The sequence below is a fragment of the Anabrus simplex genome, chromosome 1, assembly GCF_040414725.1.
Source record: "Anabrus simplex isolate iqAnaSimp1 chromosome 1, ASM4041472v1, whole genome shotgun sequence".
Lineage (NCBI taxonomy): Eukaryota > Metazoa > Arthropoda > Insecta > Orthoptera > Tettigoniidae > Anabrus > Anabrus simplex.
In genome coordinates this window covers 54,897,052-54,916,157 of record NC_090265.1, presented here as the reverse complement: position 1 = coordinate 54,916,157, position 19,106 = coordinate 54,897,052, and the positions used below count along the sequence as shown (strand labels likewise).

At 38.4% G+C, this 19,106-nt stretch overlaps 1 protein-coding gene across 1 annotated transcript in view; it reads right to left on the bottom strand.

Annotated features, from left to right (window-relative positions):
- The window catches only part of LOC136884060 (intermembrane lipid transfer protein Vps13), an 816,621-nt gene that overhangs the window by 526,126 nt on the left and 271,389 nt on the right, over positions 1-19,106 (bottom strand). Inside the window, exon 21 of the mRNA XM_067156088.2 lies at positions 12,244-12,378. Coding sequence (XP_067012189.2) covers positions 12,244-12,378 — 135 coding nt within the window. The remainder of the gene's footprint in view (positions 1-12,243; positions 12,379-19,106) is intronic.

Here is a 19,106-nt window from a genome sequence, read left to right as displayed (position 1 = left end):
GCTACGGGAGTGGGTTTAATCCGGCTGCCTTCAACGTTGTATTGTAACTGTGTGCTGTAGTTCGTGAGTTAGCCTGGTTAGGAGGGAGGGGAAATGCGGACGTGTTGTCATTTGCTATATCGGGCAGGGAGGAGGTTACTGCTTGTGAGGTGTCGGCCTTGTGATTGCTTGAAGTGTGCGCTGGGCGTGTTTGCTTCCTTCGTAATAACTCAATATATCTCAATATGCATTCGAATAAGGGGTTTCTCTGTTCGTTTACTTCATTCAAATTCTTGTCCTTATTAAATGACTTGTCTAGAAGGATTTGAATATTTTCTAGACTGTTCATTAACCTTCCCTTGTTTAGCCTATTGAGAATTGCTAGGTCTTGTTTAATGTCTGTGAATCTATGGCCTGTTTCACTCATGTGTACTCCCATTGCAGAGAATCTTATGTTTCTCCGCATTGACGTGTTCTAAGTACCTTATTGTGAAGTTACGTCCTGATTGCCCTATGTATGTGGCCTTGCACTGATTGCATGTTAGTTTATAAACACCTGAATCCTGGAACCGCTCCTCGCTATTTCGATTGACTATATTGTGGTTGAAAAAATGTCTTGTATTGTTATTTGTTGAGAACGCTATTTTGATGTCATGCTTCTTGAATAAATTGGTAATTGCATAAATGTTGGGATTGTTAAAGGTGAACCTTACGTACTTTTTTGTTTGTTCTGATTGTTTTGTTAAGTTTGTTTGTAGTTTATGCTTGCGTTTGGCAATTAATCCGTTAATGGTTTTTAAATTAAAACCATTAATAAGGGCCTGCTGTCGAATAAAGGCTAGTTCTTTATTTCTCTCTTTGTTGTTTAACGGGATTTCTAAAGCTCTATTGATAAAACTGTGGTCCGCTGATTTTTTGTGTGAATCGGGGTGTAGGGAGTTACTATGAATGATTGTTGGGGTGAATGTAGGTTTTCTATAAATTCCAAAGTGAAATTGGTTGTCTTTTTTAGTTGTGGTCACGTCTAAAAAATTGATCGAACCATTATTTTCTTCTTCAACAGTAAACTGTATATTGGGGTCTAAGGTGTTCAACGTGTGTAAAATGCTAGAACTGTCATTATGATCGTTGTCAATTATGGCGTACGTATCATCAACGTAGCATACCCATAAATGAAGTCCTTTGATATGGTCTATAATGTAGGAATGTTCCAAGTAATCCAAATAAATGTTTGCTAGTTTGCCCGAGGCTGGAGCGCCAATGGGGAGGCCATCCTGCCGATAAATCTTACTGTTAAACATAAAATAGTTCTGACTAAGTACGAATTCAAGGATAACCATAAACTCTTCTATTTCGGGTATGCTTACCCTTTTAAGTTCTAATAGGTTGGTTTTTATGATTTTAATAGCCTTCTCTATGGGGATATTGGTATACATGTCTTTTATATCGAAGGAACATATTGTGTGAGAGGATTTGAGTTTAAAGTCCTTAATTTTCTTGCAGAAATCGCTAGAATTTTTTACGGCTGTGTTGGCGTAGTAGACGTAATTTTGTGTTAAGAATCTATGAATGTATTGCGATGTTTTATATGTAGGGCTCTTACGAAAGTTGATTATCGGTTTATGCAATTTGGGCAAGGCTCTTGCAGTAGGGAGTCCTGGGTTCATATTAATCAGCTTTTGTGATTCCTGCTCACTAAGAAGAAAACAAGGTACTTTGTTTGAGTATACTTTTCAAATTTCTCTGAATCCTTAGGGTGGGATCTTTACTTACTATTTTGAACTTGTTGTTATTAAAAAAAGTTTCGGTTTTCTCAATGTAATCGGATTTGTTCAGAATAACTATTGATTCTCCCTTATCGGCCTTGGTTACGACTACGTTATGGATGTTATGGATAACACTAGAGCAAACAATGAATTACAACGGAAAATCAAGCAAAACGACATAGTCATAACCAAGGCAGATAAGGGAGAATCAATAGTTATTCTGAACAAATCTGATTACATTGAGAAAACCGAAACCTTTTTTAATAACAAGAAGTTCAAAATAGTAAGTAAAGATCCCACCCTAAGGATTCAGAGAAATTTGAAAAGTATACACAAACAAAGTACCTTTTTTCCTTCTTAGTGAGCAGGAATCACAAAAGCTGATTAATATGAACCCAGGACTCCCTACTGCAAGAGCTTTGCCCAAATTGCATAAAAAAGATATACCTATTAGACCGATAATCAACTTTCGTAAGAGCCCTACATATAAAACATCTTAATACATTCATAGATTCTTAACACAAAATTATGTCTACTACGCCAACACAGCCGTAAAAAATTCTAGCGATTTCTGCAAGAAAATTAAGGACTTCAAACTCAAATCCTCTCACACAATATGTTCCTTCGATATAAAAGACATGTATACCAATATCCCCATAGAGAAGGCTATTAAAATCATAAAAACCAACCTATTAGAACATAAAAAGGTAAGCATACCCGAAATAGAAGAGTTTATGGTTATCCTTGAATTCGTACTTAGTCAGAACTATTTTATGTTTAACAGTAAGATTTATCGGCAGGATGGCCTCCCCATTGGCGCTCCAGCCTTGGGCATACTAGCAAACATTTATTTGGATTACTTGGAACATTCCTACATTATAGACCATATCAAAGGACTTCATTTATGGGTACGCTACGTTGATGATACGTACACCATAATTGACAAGGATCATAATGACAGTTCTAGCAATTTACACACGATGAACACCTTAGACCCCAATATACAGTTTACTGTTGAAGAAGAAAATAATGGTTCGATCAATTTTTTAAACGTGACCACAACTAAAAAAGACAACCAATTTCACTTTGGAATTTATAGAAAACCTACATTCACCCCAACAATCATTCATAGTAACTCCCTACACCCCGATTCACACAAAAAATCAGCGGACCACAGTTTTATCAATAGAGCTTTAGAAATCCTGTTAAACAACAAAGAGAGAAATAAAGAACTAGCCTTTATTCGACAGCAGGCCCTTATTAATGGTTTTAATTTAAAAACCATTAACGGATTAATTGCCAAACGCAAGCATAAACCACAAACAAACTTAACAAAACAATCGGAGCAAACAAGTACGTAAGGTTCACCTTTAACAATCCCAACATTTATGCAATTACCAATTTATTCAAGAAGCATGACATCAAAATAGCGTTCTCAACAAATAACAATACAAGTCATAAGTTTTTCAACCACAATATGGTCAATCGAAATAGCGAGGAGCGGTTCCAGGATTCAGGTGTTTATAAACTAACATGCAATCAGTGCAAGGCCACGTACATTGGGCAATCAGGACGTAACTTCACAATAAGGTACTTAGAACACGTCAATGCGTAAAAACATAAAAGATTCTCTGCAATGGGAGTACACGTGAGTGAAACAGGCCATAGATTCACAGACATTAAACAAGACCTAGCAATTCTCAATAGGCTAAACAAGGGAAGGTTAATGAACAGTCTAGAAAATATTCATATCCTTCTAGACAAGTCATTTAATAAGGACAAGAATTTGAATGAAGTAAACGAACAGAGGAACCCCTTATTCGAATGCATAGTGAGATATATTGAGTTATTACGAAGGAAGCAAACACGCCCAGCGCACACTTCAAGCAATCACAAGGCCGACACCTCACAAGCAGTAACCTCCTCCCTGCCCGATATAGCAAATGACAACACGTCCGCATTTCCCCTCCCTCCTAACCAGGCTAACTCACGAACTACAGCACACAGTTACAATACAACGTTGAAGGCAGCCGGATTAAACCCACTCCCGTAGCACGGGAAGTTAAACAAACACGCAAGACAAGGGTAAGTTCATACTTCCATACTTTCCAACACTCAAAGACTTATTATCCGTCACGTTTTTCAAATTCCAACTAATAGCCGCATTTTTTCCTGCCGGTTACAGGTCGTGATACAGACGATCCAACTTTTTTCAATTCAAATTACAAATAGCAAACTTTATATTCGAAACAAGCCACACCTCTCCACCCAACAGGAGACAAGAGACGTGAAAACACCGGATGCCTTCTTAAGGAAACTTTTTTACCAACAGTTCAACAGAAATACTTCACATAGTGCATACAAGTTCTTCAGTAATCAACGAACTTATGGAAAATTCACAAGACTTATAGTGAACTATATTTTAGTCCATCAGTGTTTCTAACATTAAGATTTTTAATAATAAGTTATAGTTTGACTAACAAATGCCTTCAATGCACCCCCCTCTAGCCCCCCCACATCCATTCACACATGCACGACTAACACTTGTTTTTAAGGTTTTAAGAAAATTGTGAGACTGTTCTTAGCTAATTTTACTTTTGCCAAATGTAAGCAGCTGATGATCAATGCAATGCATTCGAAACATGTTCTGAACTTTTAATTTAATGTCTATTGAAATAGCCTAAGGCTAAATAAAAGTGAAAGTATCGATCAGGTGGATTCTTGTTCCTTCAATTAATTAATTAATTAAGATGGTTTGGGCACATAAAGCGAATGAGCGACGAAAGAATGCCAAAAAAAGGTGATGGAAATGCAAATCCAAGGAAGGAGAGGCCGTGGATGACCACGATTGAGATGGAAGGATACCATCCAACGTAGCATTATAGAAAGAAACCTGGACTGGGACACAATGTTGGAGGAGGAGTGGTGGAAAGACCGAAGAATGTGGAGAGGAACCATATTTGCCCCTACCCGGCTACAGCTGGATAAAGGGAAATGATGATGATGGAAGAAAGAAAGTAGAACTGGCTGAGTCAGCAAAGAAGATGCATCTGGATGTGCTAGGAATAAGTGATATTCGGGTAAGGGGAGATAACGAGGAAGAGATAGGAGATTATAAAGGGTACTTGACGGGTGTTAGGAAGGGAAGGGCAGTCTGGGGGTAGGGCTCTTTATCAGGAATACCATTGCACACAACATAGTTTCTGTTAGGCACATAAATGAGCGAATGATGTGGGTAGATTTGTCAGTTGGAGGAATTAGGACAAGAATTGTGTCCATGTATTCACCATGTGAGGGTGCAGATGAGGATGAAGTTGACAAGTTTTATGAAGCATTGAGCGACATTGTGGTCAGGGTCAACAGCAAGGATAGAATAGTGCTAATGGGTCATTTCAATGCGAGAGTTGGGAATAGAACTGAAGGATACGAAAGGGTGATTGGTAAATGTGGGGAAGATATGGAAGCTAAGGGGAATGGGAAGCATTTGCTGGACCTCTGTGCTAATATGAGTATAGCTGTTACGAATACATTCTTCAAGCATAAGGCTATTCACCGCTACACATGGGAGGCTAGGGGTACCAGATCCATAATAGACTATATCTTAACAGACTTTGAAATCAGGAAATCTGTTAGGAATGTAAGAGTTTTTCGCGGATTTTTCGATGATACAGACCAATGTCTGATCTATAGTAAACGAAGTATCTCTAGACCTAGGGTAGAGAAAGTGACATCTGTCTGCAAGTGAATAAGGGTAGAAAATCTCCAGGATGAGGAAATTAGACAGAAGTACATGGATGTGATTAGTGAGAAGTTTCGAACAGTAGACAGTAAGCATGTTCAGGATATATAAAGTGAATGGGTGGCATACAGGGATGCTGTAGTAGAAACAGCAAGGGAATGCCTAGGAACAACTGTGTGTAAAGATGGGAAAAGGCGAACATCTTGGTGGAATGATGAAGTGAGAGCAGCCTGTAAACGTAAGGAGAAGGCTTATCAGAAATGGCTCCAAACAAGGGCCGAGGCAGACAGGGAGTTGTATGTAGATGAAAGAAACAGAGCAAAACAAATAGTTGTTGAATCCAAAAAGAAGTCATGGGAAGATTTTGGTAATAATCCGGAAAGGCTAGGTCAAGCAGCAGGGAAACCTTTCTAGACAGTAATAAGAATCTTAGGAAGGGAGGGAAAAAGGAAATGAACAGTGTTTTGAGTAATTCAGGTGAACTCATAATAGATCCCAGTGAATCAGTGGAGAGGTGGAGGGAATATTTTGAACATCTTCTCAATGTAAAAGGAAATTATCCTAGTGGTGTTGCAAACAGCCAAGCTCATGGGAAGGAGGAAAATGATGTTGGTGAAATTATGCTTGAGAAAGTGGAAAGGATGGTAAATAAACTCCACTGTCATAAGGCAGCAGGAAGAGATAAAATTAGACCTGAAATGGTGAAGTATAGTGGGAAGGCAGGGATGAAATGGCTTCATAGAGTAGTAAATTTAGCGTGGAGTGTTGGTAAGGTACCTTCAGATTGGACAAAAGCAGTAATTGCACCTATCTATAAGCAAGGGAACAGGAAGGATTGCAACAACTATCGAGGTATCTCATTGATTAGTATACCAGGCAAAGTATTCACATGCATCTTGGGAGGGAGCATGCGATCAGTCGTTGAGAGGAAGTTAGATGAAAACCAGTGTGGTTTCAGACCACAGATAGGCTGTCAGGATCAGATTTTCAGTATGCGCCAGGTAATTGAAAAATGCTACGAGAGGAATAGGCAGTTGCATTTATGTTTCGTAGATCTAGAGAAAGCATATGACAGGGTACCGAGGGAAAAGATGTTCACTATACCGGGGGACTATGGAATTAAATGTAGATTATAAAAATCAATCAAAGGCATTTATGCTGACAATTGGGCTTCAGTGAGAATTGATGGTAGAATGAGTTCTTGGTTCAGGGTACTTACAGGAGTTAGACAAGGCTGTAATCTTTCACCTTTGCTGTTCGTAGTTTACATGGATCATTTGCTGAAAGGTATAAAATGGCAGGGAGGGATTCAGTTAGGTGGAAATGTAGTAAGTAGTTCGGCCTATGCTGACGACTTGGTCTTAATGGCAGACTGTGCCGAAAGCCTGCAGTCTAATATCTTGGAACTTTAAAATAGGTGCAATAAGTATGGTATGAAAATTAGCCTCTCGAAGACTAAATTAATGTCAGTAGGTAAGAAATTCAACAGAATTGAATGTCAGATTGGTGATACAATGCTAGAACAGGTCGATAATTTCAAGTATTTAGGTTGTGTGTTCTCCCAGGATGGTAATATAGTAAGTGAGATTGAATCAAGGTGTAGTAAAGCTAATGCAGTGAGCTTGCAGTTGCGTTCAGCAGTATTCTGTAAGAAAGAAGTCAGCTCCCAGACGAAACTATCTTTACATCGGTCTGTTTTCAGACCAACTTTGCCTTATGGGAGCGAAAGCTGGGTACACTCAGGATATCTTATTCATAAGTTATAAGTAACAGACATGAAAGCAGCAAGAATGATTGCTGGTACAAACAGGTGGGAACAATGGCAGGAGGGTACTCGGAATGAGATAAAGGCTAATTTAGGAATGAACTCGATGGATGAAGCTGTACGCATAAGCCGACTTCGGTGGTGGGGTCATGTGAGGCAAATGGAGGAGGATAGGTTACCTAGGAGAATAATGGACTCTGCCATGGAGGGTAAGAGAAGTAGAGGGAGACCAAGACGATGATGGTTAGACTCTGTTTCTAACGATTTTAAGATAAGAGGTATAGAACTAAACGAGGCCACAACACTAGATGCAAATCGAGGATTGTGGCGACGTTTAGTAAATTCTCAGAGGCTTGCAGACTGAACGCTGAAAGGCATAACAGTCTATAATGATAATGTATGTATGTAATGTATGTGTATGTATGTTTTGTAGAACTTCATTCTTGTGCCGAAGTTTTCCGTATTATTATTCTTCTTTCTAGGATCTCCAGCTTCTCCAATTTGTAATTCATCGAGAGGCATTCGCTGGCACACAGACATTCTGTTTTTACTACAGTGTTGTAATGCCTTATTTTGGCATTCCATGAGATGCATTTCCTGTTGTAGATGTTTTAGTCAGACTATAAGCTCTCTCCGTTTTTGAGATACGATTGTCTACATCAGCTTTCTCTAGTCCGTTCTCTTGTATGATTTCACCAATGTATTTATTTATTTATTTATTTATTTATTTATTTATTTATTTATTTTGTAAAACATTTAGCAGGGTAATTCCATAAAAATATTGCACTTCCAATGATCCACAATAAAAATATTACCTACCTATATTTATTTAGTAATTCATTTTAAATTAGGGGTGTCACTATGTCAATTACAGTATCCAGAAGTCTTACACCGAAAAATATGTTAATTATTATTTAAAAGTCTTACACTTTCAAAATAGGTGGTTTTGAAAGAATAACAGCAAATCCAGTGAACAATACAGTTGCAGTGACAGAAGGACAAAGGCTGTAATTTATTGCTTCATGGTGGAAAGTACAAGTTGCAGTTGATGGATGGCTCTACTGGGAGAAGCATTTGGTGGAGACCAAACAGTGGTTGCAGTAATGAGTGAGAAATTGAAAGAATACGGGAAATAAAAGTATGGAAACTAAAAGGTAAAAATGTACAATAGTGAAACAACAAATTCCAACAATGGAAATTGGAAATGTGGACGAGTCCAAATTTAAAGAGACATTTGTAAGCTGTGCAGAGAATATCTGCAAGAGTAAAAGAAAATGAGACACCATGGTCGAGAGAAACATTGAAGGAAGTTGTGAAAGAAATGAAGAAAGCAAGGCAAGAAAGATAAAAAAGAAGGATGAAGGAAATAGAGAGAGATGTACAAAATACTTACTTTACTTTCCGTGTCCAGGAGAGACATTAAATTCTTCCTCTCCAGAACTCTGCAGCTCTTATCCCTCGGTCTGTGGCAAGCATAAGATCATCTTCGGTACAGCCCCTTGTGGGTGGGTGCGGTAGAATAACACCCATGGTATCCCCTGCCTGTCGTAAGAGGCGACTAAAAGGGGCCCCAGGGGCTCCGAACTTTGGAGCATGGGTTGGCGACCACGGGGCTCTTAGCCGAGTCCTGGCATTGCTTCCACTTGTGCCAGGCTCCTCACTTTCATCTATAGTCCGACCTCCCTTGGTCAACTCTCGTTCTTTTCCGACCCCGACGGTATTACGTACGGAGGCCTAGGGAGTCATTTTCACGCCCTTCATGGCCCTTGTCTTCCTTTGGCGATACCTTCATTTTTCGAAGTGTCGGACCTCTTCCATGTTTTTTTCTATGATTAGTGTCATGTAGAGGATGGTTGCCTAGTTGTACTTCCTCTTAAAACAATAATCACCACCACCATCTTGGGTAAAGGAGTCATTCATCTCCTGACATATGAGTAGGTTTTGTGAATCTGGATATCTCCACAGTCACATCTTCGATCTTCCATATAAACCCATTTCACAAGATTACTATGGCACTTGGATACCTGTTCTCATCCGATTTAATGACCTCCAGGTGATACAGGACAAATGGCTTCCACTACTCAGTTCTTCCTTAGGAGTAAACCTCTCTGGCAGTACTTGTTTCCAGAGTGATATACGTTGAACTTCTGGTTTGGTGTGGAGGGGTACTCTTCTCTTCATAAAGCTTTTCCCGGATCTTAGGTGAGATGTGGTCACCTTGTAGTTATACATTGGATGTCTGGGATCTTACTCAATCTTGTGTGTCTCTTTCTCAGCTGCCACCTTGCGTTAAATAGCTGGAGGTGCAATACCAGCGAGAGGGTAGATCTGCACTGGAGTAGGTCGTAAACACCGAGTGACAATACTGGTCGACTCGTTGAGGGCTGTATCCACTAGCTTGGTATGGGCAGGTACTTCCTACACTGATGATCCATACTCTCCTGCAGCAAAGCACAGCCCCACAGCAGTTAAACGCAGACCATGAGGGTTCGCTCCCCATGTTAAACCGGTCAACTACCACAGTATACTATTCCTTGAGATAGAGGTATGTACAAAATTTAGTAACTGAAGAAGAGGGGAAAGCTGGGAGAAATTCACAAGAGAGACAGAAGAATATGTAGATGGGAGCAAAACAATACAATGCTTTATGGGATTGTGAGAAGCAAGACATGACAGATGAAGGTTGAGAGTTACCAACACAGCTAAAGATATAAAGAATTTTCTTTTTTTTTTGCTAGGGGCTTTACGTCGCACCGACACAGATAGGTCTTGTGGCGACGATGGGATAGGAAAGGCCTAGGAGTTGGAAGGAAGTGGCCGTGGCCTTAATTAAGGTACAGCCCCAGCATTTGCCTGGTGTGAAAATGGGAAACCATGGAAAACCATCTTCAGGGCTGCCGATAGTGGGATTCAAACCTACTATCTCCCGGATGCAAGCACACAGCCGCGCACCTCTACGCGCACGGCCAACACGCCCAGTAAAGAGATAAAGAAAACATGAAGACTATCTTGACAAATTCCTGAATGTGAGAAATGCCTAGTGTGTGCGAGAGAATAGTGGTAGAGTATGAAGAGACATAAATAGAAAATTAGCTGTTAATTCCACTTATAACAGGTCAGCTCAGATGGCATTCACTTTAACTGCAGTGGTACATATTAATTAGAAGGTTTGTTTAGAAAGGTTATAAAGAGATATATATAAAGGGAAATGGGGTGGCCTAAGGAGCAGTGATGAACGTACAGAGAGCTGGAATTTGCATAAGGATGATGAAGTTGTTTGTAGTAAACTATAAAGGTATTGTAAAGAAAAGAACAGAATTTATTTAATAGATATATATACTTTATTTACTAGGTATTGTAATAGGAGTTGAATCATAGCTAAGAAGTGACATTATGGAAGTACAAATTTTCTGCTGGAACTGAAGGATATATCAGAGAGAGAAGATAGATTTGAAAGAAGGGGAGTATTTATTCTGGTGAAGGAAGAATTGTAAGCTATGAAAAAGTTTAGGATGAGAAACATGAGATCAGATAAGAGCCATGTTTCCATTCGAAGTAAAAAGGTTTCTGGATTCTTGCTGATAATTTTAAATCAGCAGTGGACGATATATCAAGTATATTTATAACATTGTGTAGCACTTATGTACCTGTGCCATCAATGGTGCATGGCAGTAGGCGAGGGTGGTATTGTCTCAAGGTAGTTATTATGCTATTTCCATGAGGAATATCAGTTTGTTGCTTGTCATGGGCAATAACTGAAGGTAATAGAGTATCAGGTGGCACTACCGGTATATAGAGGGTTGATTGTATTTCAATATGGCATCTTAAGAGGACTATCTTTTTCTTTCCTGCTGGTAGACTGCTGCTGAAAAGAAATTCTACCTCTCTCAACGTGAGTGAAACTGTCCAACTCTAGCTCGTTCCCTGTTATCGAGATGGAAAGCACAAACCAGAGTCTTTGATAGGTTAGGTTAGGTTAGAGTTGATTCTCTCTGTAGTACATGGAAAGATCCACCTCTGCAAACATTTCATCTTGTGCTGTCGGACAGAGATCATCTGCATAGATAAACTTCTTGGTATCTGCACAAGTTCAAAATGTGTTTTGAATTCTTCAATTGCTGAGTTTGAAAAAATGTTAGTTTTTGACCACAAAAGTACAAGTTTCTATGGAATAAACAACTGTTACAAAATACACCAATTCAAACCACTTGATGCCTGAGTTACACTTTCTGCCACTAATGAACAGTCTTACAGAGTTTAAATAACATTTTCCAAAATGCAACCATCTGCTATGATACACATCCACACAGTAAAGAACCATTCATGTCATTCTATAAAGCTACACATGGATGTCTGATTTCTGAAGCAACATGTATGGTGTGTGCAAGAAGCTCATTACTCAGCTCAGAACATGAGCCAATTAAATAAAGGAACTTTTGTAAAGAGTTCGTTTAATATTATATTATATTACCATTCAAATGAAAGGAACTAAAAACAAATTTGTTTTACAAACAACTTTCAATTATTCCCCCCCCCATTTGCTTTACATCGCAACGACACAGATAGATCTTATGGCGACAATGGGACAGGAAAGGGCTACGAGTGGGAAGGAAGTGGATGTGAACTTAATTAAAGTACAGACCCAGCATTTGCCTGGTGTGAAAATGGGAAACCACGGAAAAAAATCTTCAAGGCTGCCAACAGTGGGCTTCGAACCCGCTATCTCCCAGGTGCAAGTTCACAGCCGCACATCCCTAACTGCATGGCCAACTTGCCCGGTAATTTTAAATGACTGTAAATGTAAATAGCGAGAGCAGGACGTAGGTTCATATGACAATTTTTGATCAAAATGGCTTTTAAGAAAAAGCTCTATAAGTGGTGGTAACTCCTCATGTAACATCCTACATAACAATACTTATCTATTGGTATAAAAATAACCTCGACTGGATACTCCTGTTTCTCTTCCAAAGTGATAATTTATAAGGATATCTCACCTTAATATCTATGTCAAGGGACATACGGGACGCTTTGGCATAGGCCTGCTGCATGTTTTGACGAGCTGCTTCAGCTGCCTCAGCTGCAGCTTCTGCAATAACCTTCTGAGCTGCTTGGAATGAGCTCAGAAAACCCTAGAACAGAATGAGGCACTTATTAAACTTGTACAATATTCCCGGCAGTAAGGAACGTACAGGAGAGTTTAGCAAAATTACAGTACAGTACAATACAAGATGAAAATGGACATCATGAAATAACTCGAAACAGTGACATTGTTATCACAGGAAACCAGAGACAGAGGAATATATTTTATTAAGAATGAAGCCATTCTTTTTCAGTGTATAAATTATACAGGAATATCTGTGGTACCAAGGCATAACCCGATATGTGAAAAAAATCAATTTTTTTGTTTTAATGCCAATACGTTCGATTTTGTGTTGAAGAGTATGATGGCAAAGCCCAGTGTAGTTCTGGTGCCCTTAGAATACACTTCCAAAATAAAGATTCCGATATATTCAGTACATACACATTGAGGCAACTGAGTAATTTGTTCTCTGAACATGCTGAATAAATAAAAGTAAAACTTGTTCCTCCTTTTTATTACATTCACAAATATATGCCACTTCAATTTGGAGGTCATTGAGATACAATATGAATTTCAGTGAGCTCATCAACTTTTAAAAACAGCTCCTGAAAATTTAATTTCTTTGACATACAGGGTTCTGTCTTACTACCACAGATATTGTATTGAAATTTTTGTTTACATTGTATCGACACAGAGAGGGAAGGTAGCGACCGTGGCCTTGATTTAGTTACAACTCCAGCATTTGCTTAGTGTGAAAACTGAAAAACTTGTGAAAATTTAAATTTATAATTCCACCTTTACAATACTGTAATTGTATTTATTGAAGAGACTACATTGGACTATATTCGTGATACACGTTTCGTTTGAAAATAAGGTGAGGACATGTTGAAATAAGTAAATAAAAATAGATCTTGTAATGCGGCGTGCTGGCGTCTTGTCAATCCTGAATGTTAAAATGGTGCATAATATGAAGCAAGTCCAGTTAAAACACAGATTAAAATGTTGTTATATGCATAGAATTGCCCAACTTGTTTGGAGCAAAGAAGTAACAAGGTAAAGTAAAGATATAATGTACAAAATATACTATGTACCCATACCGACTTATGCAGCTGAGACTTTGCTTAGCAGGCAAAAGAGTAGAATTCAAGGCAGTGAGATGAAATTCCTAAGATAGGAAAGACAAGGAAAGACAGAGTGAGAAATGAAGATGTTGGGAAGGAAGTTGGGATAGGAAAGCTAAATGAGAGTTGAAAAGAATAAACTAATGTGGTCTGGACATGTAAAGAGGATGGAGGAGAATAGAATTCCAAGACAGTTGCTGGAGGCAAAGTGCAAGGGCAAGAGGAAGACCTAAAACAGGATGGACTGAATCAGTGAAGAGCGGCATAAGAAGACAAAATTTAGACTGGGACAAGATCGTGGAAGAGAAATGGTGGAAGGAAAGAGGAAAATGGAGAAGTACCATAAATACCTTGACCTGGCAGGAGGTAGATAGGGGGAAATGTTGATGATTATTATTATGATGGATGGTGGTAATTTCGAACGTACTATGACATAAATCTTTCAGTGCCAAAAGGTGTACCTGCAAGTTAAATGTGTCAGAATATATAGGCTATCCAACACTGAGTACATTGTTTTGAACTACACTGTACTGTCAGCCACTTGTACAGTCAGCATGACAGTTTGCTGGAAAAAATTTATGTGATGACAGAAATGTTCACATATTCTTAATCTAAATATCCCTTTCTCAAATGAAACTATCTGCACTTCAAATTCATCACAACTAACAACAAAAGTTCCTCATCGATTCACATATGTACATTATAAAGGTTCTTGAACAAGGAACGGATATTGATCCTGATGAAATAGGAGACCCAATTTTAAGGTCTAAATCAAACAGAGCTTTGAGAGACCTAAAAAGGAACAAGGCACCTGGAATTCGTGACACCCTCAGAATTACCGACTGCCTTAGGACAATCCAGCATGGTGAGGTTATTCCATTTAGTGTGCAAGATGATACTGGAGAAGTGCCACCTGATTTTAGAAAGAATATTGTTACAGCTATACCCACGAAAGTAGGTGCCGACAAGTGTGAAAGTTACTGCACCATTAATTTAATATCTCACGCTTGCAAAATTTTAACTTGTATTATTTACAGAAGAATGGAAAGACAAGTTGAAGCTGAGCTGGGTGACTATCAGTTTGGCTTCAGAAGAAATGTAGGAACACACAACACAATCCTGACTTTACATTGGATATTACAAGATTGAAGTAAGAAGGACAAGCCCATGTACATGGCATTCGTAGACCTAGAAAAAAAATTGATAATGTTGACTGGACCAAGCTATTTGAGATTGAGAAGGTGATTGGGATGGGATACCAAGAAAGATTAATTATGTATCTACAATCTGTACAAAAATCAGTCTGCAGTGATAAGAATTGAAGGCTATGGAAAACAGCAACAATTCAGAAAAGAGTGACACAAGGCTGCAGTTTGGTTGTTTGGTCACCTTTCCTTCTCAGTGTTTATAAGGAACAAACAGTAAAGGAAATCAGAAAGGAATTTGGAAGGAAAATCACAATCCAAGGGAATCAACTCAGATTTGCTGATATTTTTATTTTATTTGAGTCGGCAGAAGATCTGAAGAAATTTGCTGAATATTATGGACACGGTCTTGGAGAAGGAGTATAGGATGAAAACAAACAAACAAACAAACAAACAAACAAACTAATTAATTAATCCAAAACCAAAGTACTGGAATGCAGTCAAACAAAGTCAGGTGACGCCGGAATCATATTAGGAAATTAAGTCCTAAAGGAAGAAGAATATTGTTAGATGGAGAGCAGAATAACTAATGATGGCAGAAGGATGGATGACACAAAATGCAGACTAGCACAAGTGTAACCATTGCATTTTCTGACGTGTTCCAAAATGGTGTCAAAGTGGAGGTATGGATCACACGGGCCAGAATTATATAAACTGAACTATAATTTAAACGTTCACAGGAGGCCAAGATCATGTAAAGAGCACACAATTTTAAAAAATCTCTATAGAACACTTTCCCACCTTGTCAATACTTTACATATTTTTTTATATTTAATTACCGTACATGTTTTGAGAGCCAACTACTTTCTTCTTCAGCGGTGCCAAACATTAATTAATCTTTGGACTTGGTGCATTGGTACAAATAGAACAATTATATATAAATCTTGAAATTGTTACAATATTTCTCTGTGTTTCACATTTCACTTACTATGTCATTTGTTACAGACTTTAAACTAGAATTTTCAAATCATAAATAATAAAATCTATTAAATTAATCACTATGTGTTAATTTTAGTCCTTATTTACATCTAAAAAGAATAAAATGTTTCTTCGTGTCTAAATTTACCATTTACTTTGCCATTTAGTAGAACCCTTTAAAATAAAGTTTCCAATTCGTAAAATAATAAATAACAGCTATAAAGTTAGTCACTAACTTAAAATCGTAAAATAATAAATAGCCAATTCATAAAATAATAAATAACACCTATAAAGTTAGTCACTCTCTTAAAATATTTTCTGCTCTTTTTTTTTTCTTCTTTCCTTAAGTCAGCTATAATTCCGAGACCTCACATGAATTAGAATTTCCTCCTCTTAATCCTATCCAATTCTTCATTTCATCTAATTTATCCACAAATTAAAGTGATGTAACATTGGTTTGAACCAAACAATATGTCCTCCTTGCTGTCAATGACCTTACGGGGCGAGCTGCTACTATGCTGCCGGTTACGTGATGACCATGCTAGCCACTTTTTTAACCGTCAAATTCTTTAGTTCGACTGGTTGCCAAATTTAACCATGAACGAAATATTATTGCACTAGTCTGAATAAACAAACATATTCTTGCTCTCTGCTCTCATTGACAGCAGAGAGCAAGAACATGTTTGTTTATGAGCATTTATGAGCCAAAAACTAAGACCGCACGAACTAAAATGGACAACCACGGAGTTGGAGATGTTCTCCATCGTTGTCGCTTTAGTCACTGGAGGAAATACATTTATGGCTTACCGATCACCATCCGGACTGACCATACAGCACTTACCTTCATAATGAAGTCAAATTTGGGAAGTGATCGAGTGTGCCGCTGGTCACTTTTTATCCAACAAGTTGACCTAACTTTTGAACATTGTCCCAGATAATTAAATGTGGTAGCTGATGCACTCAGCCGAAATCCAAATCCGGAAGAGGCAGTTATCAATATTGCATTACTAGACGATGAGGACAAGACTATCATTTGCAGGCTTCAGGATATTAATCAGGAAGAGGAAAATTACCTGCCAACTCAACTCATGATCGATTTTTTAAAGAAAGAGATCGAACCCAGTACGCCGAGACTTTTAGAGGCACAAAGGAAGGCAACATCGTATCACTTTTAATAATCTGTTACATAAATTTATCGACTATGAGCACACAAAGTTACGGATAGTTGTCCCGCCGGTGTTCTAAATAGATCTGATCTGGCTAGGTCACCACACTACAGGTCGTGCTGGAATACGGAAAATCACTGCAGTACTCCAGGAAATGTTTATTTGGCCTAGGATGAGATGCATGGTACAACAAGTTCTGCGAACATGCGATAAGTGCCAGCGCATAAAGTCCAACGCTTTCTTATTATAGCAAGCGCTGAAGCCAATTTTACCCAGTGCACCCAGACAGCTCTATTCAATCGACTACTATGGGCCCATTCCTGCAAGCCGCCGTGGATTGAGACACATTGTGTGGATGTGTTCTCAAAACCGGTGTCCCTATTCGACCCATAATAAACTACAGACCAAGCCCCTTATATAAATTATCTCAATTTATCCAACAATTTCTTAATAAACATTATAAATTCTCATCAAATAAATCCATCAGGAACACTGTAGAATTAGTGAACAAACTAAACAGTTTCAAGCTTCAACCATATATCATTCAATGCACTCCTTTGATATAGTCAACATGTATCCCAGTATAAACACCAACTCATTATACCCAATCATCGAAAAGAACTTACTTGCTAACAATCAACTAAGTAAACTAGAAGGTGTTTTTTTTTTTTTTTTTTACTAAGGGCTTTACGTCGCACCGACACAGATAGGTCTTATGGCGACGATGGGATAGGAAAGGCCTAGGAGTTGGAAGGAAGCGGCCGTGGCCTTAATTAAGGTACAGCCCTAGCATTTGCCTGGTGTGAAAATGGGAAACCACGGAAAACCATCTTCAGGGCTGCCGATAGTGGGATTCGAACCTACTATCTCCCGGATGCAAGCTCACAAACTAGAAGTTCAAGACTTTATGACCATATTAAGATCACTAATTAACAATAACTACTTCACATTCGATAAGATCATTTACAAACAAGATGGTTTGGCTATGGGTTCACCAGCCTCAGGAATTTTAGCAGAGATCTACCTTGATTTCCTAGAGCACACCGCCATCGACAATAACATCAAATTTGCTAATATCCAATTCTGGGCTAGGTACGTAGATGACACATTTATAATCCTAGATGAACGCTCCATAGACGCACCATCCACCCTCAAAAACCTTAATAATATTGATCATGACATTAAATTTACCTTAGAATCAGAGACAAACAACTCCATCAACTTCCTAGACCTAACAATCAATAGGCACACCTCTTCGTTCACATATAGTATCTATAGAAAGCCCACTCAAACGGCCACTACTATAAGAAATGACTCACTACACCCCCAAACACACAAAGCGGCTACATATAATAGCTTAGTAGACCGAGCATTCAAAATTCCGATGTCAAGAAAAAAACTTAAATAAAGAATTGAACACCATTCGCTCTATAGCAAAATTCAATGGATATAATGAATCCTTTATTGAAAGAATAATCAATAAATTCAGACACCACCCAAAAACCACCCTAATAAAAGACAATACTAGCACTGCCACATTTTCCACATTTACCTTCAATAAAGAAATTTACATCACTAACTTTTTAAAAAACACAACGTTAAAATAGCCTTTTGTACTAACAATAGAAGCACAGAGATCCTACACAACTCTTCATCGATAAATAAAAGTAGTCCTTTTTCTAAATCAGGTGTATATAGGTTTTCTTGCCAAGACTTCAAAAGTTCTTACCTAGGGCAAACAGGACGCAGCTTTAAAATCAGATATGCAGAACATGTCAATGCCATAAAACACAACCGTTTTTCCGCGGTCGGCCTACATATAAAAGAATTTAAGCACAACTTTACTGAAATAAATCAAGATCTTGAGGTATTAGATATTCTAAACAAAGGTTCTTTCCTAGACGTCACCGAAAACCTCTATATTCATTTTGACCAATATTTCAATCCCAACCTAAACTTAAATGATATCTCAGAGAAAACAAAGATCCTATTCGACTTTCTCATTGAATTTTTCAAAAACATGAATATCCCGAAAAACAGATCTGTCTTTCAGATTATGCATAATACTTTGTCACGCCACACACTTTCACCACATCACCCTCCATAGTTCCCCTCCTTCCACTCCTCCTCCCCTACCGCTCCTCCCCTCTCCCCTCCTAATCCAACAACAGCCGCTCCCCAGACCTAAACTATCCAACACGCTCTGTTCCTCTTCATCTCGCGCCATAGCTTTACCGCCTCATGTCCCGCAATAAACATCATAGAAACCTGCCCCCACCCTACACGTAATGCTGCAACAATACACCACAAATACTGGCACAGTCATCCTCCAAACTCTCAACAACGTATTCCTTAATACCTATTTTA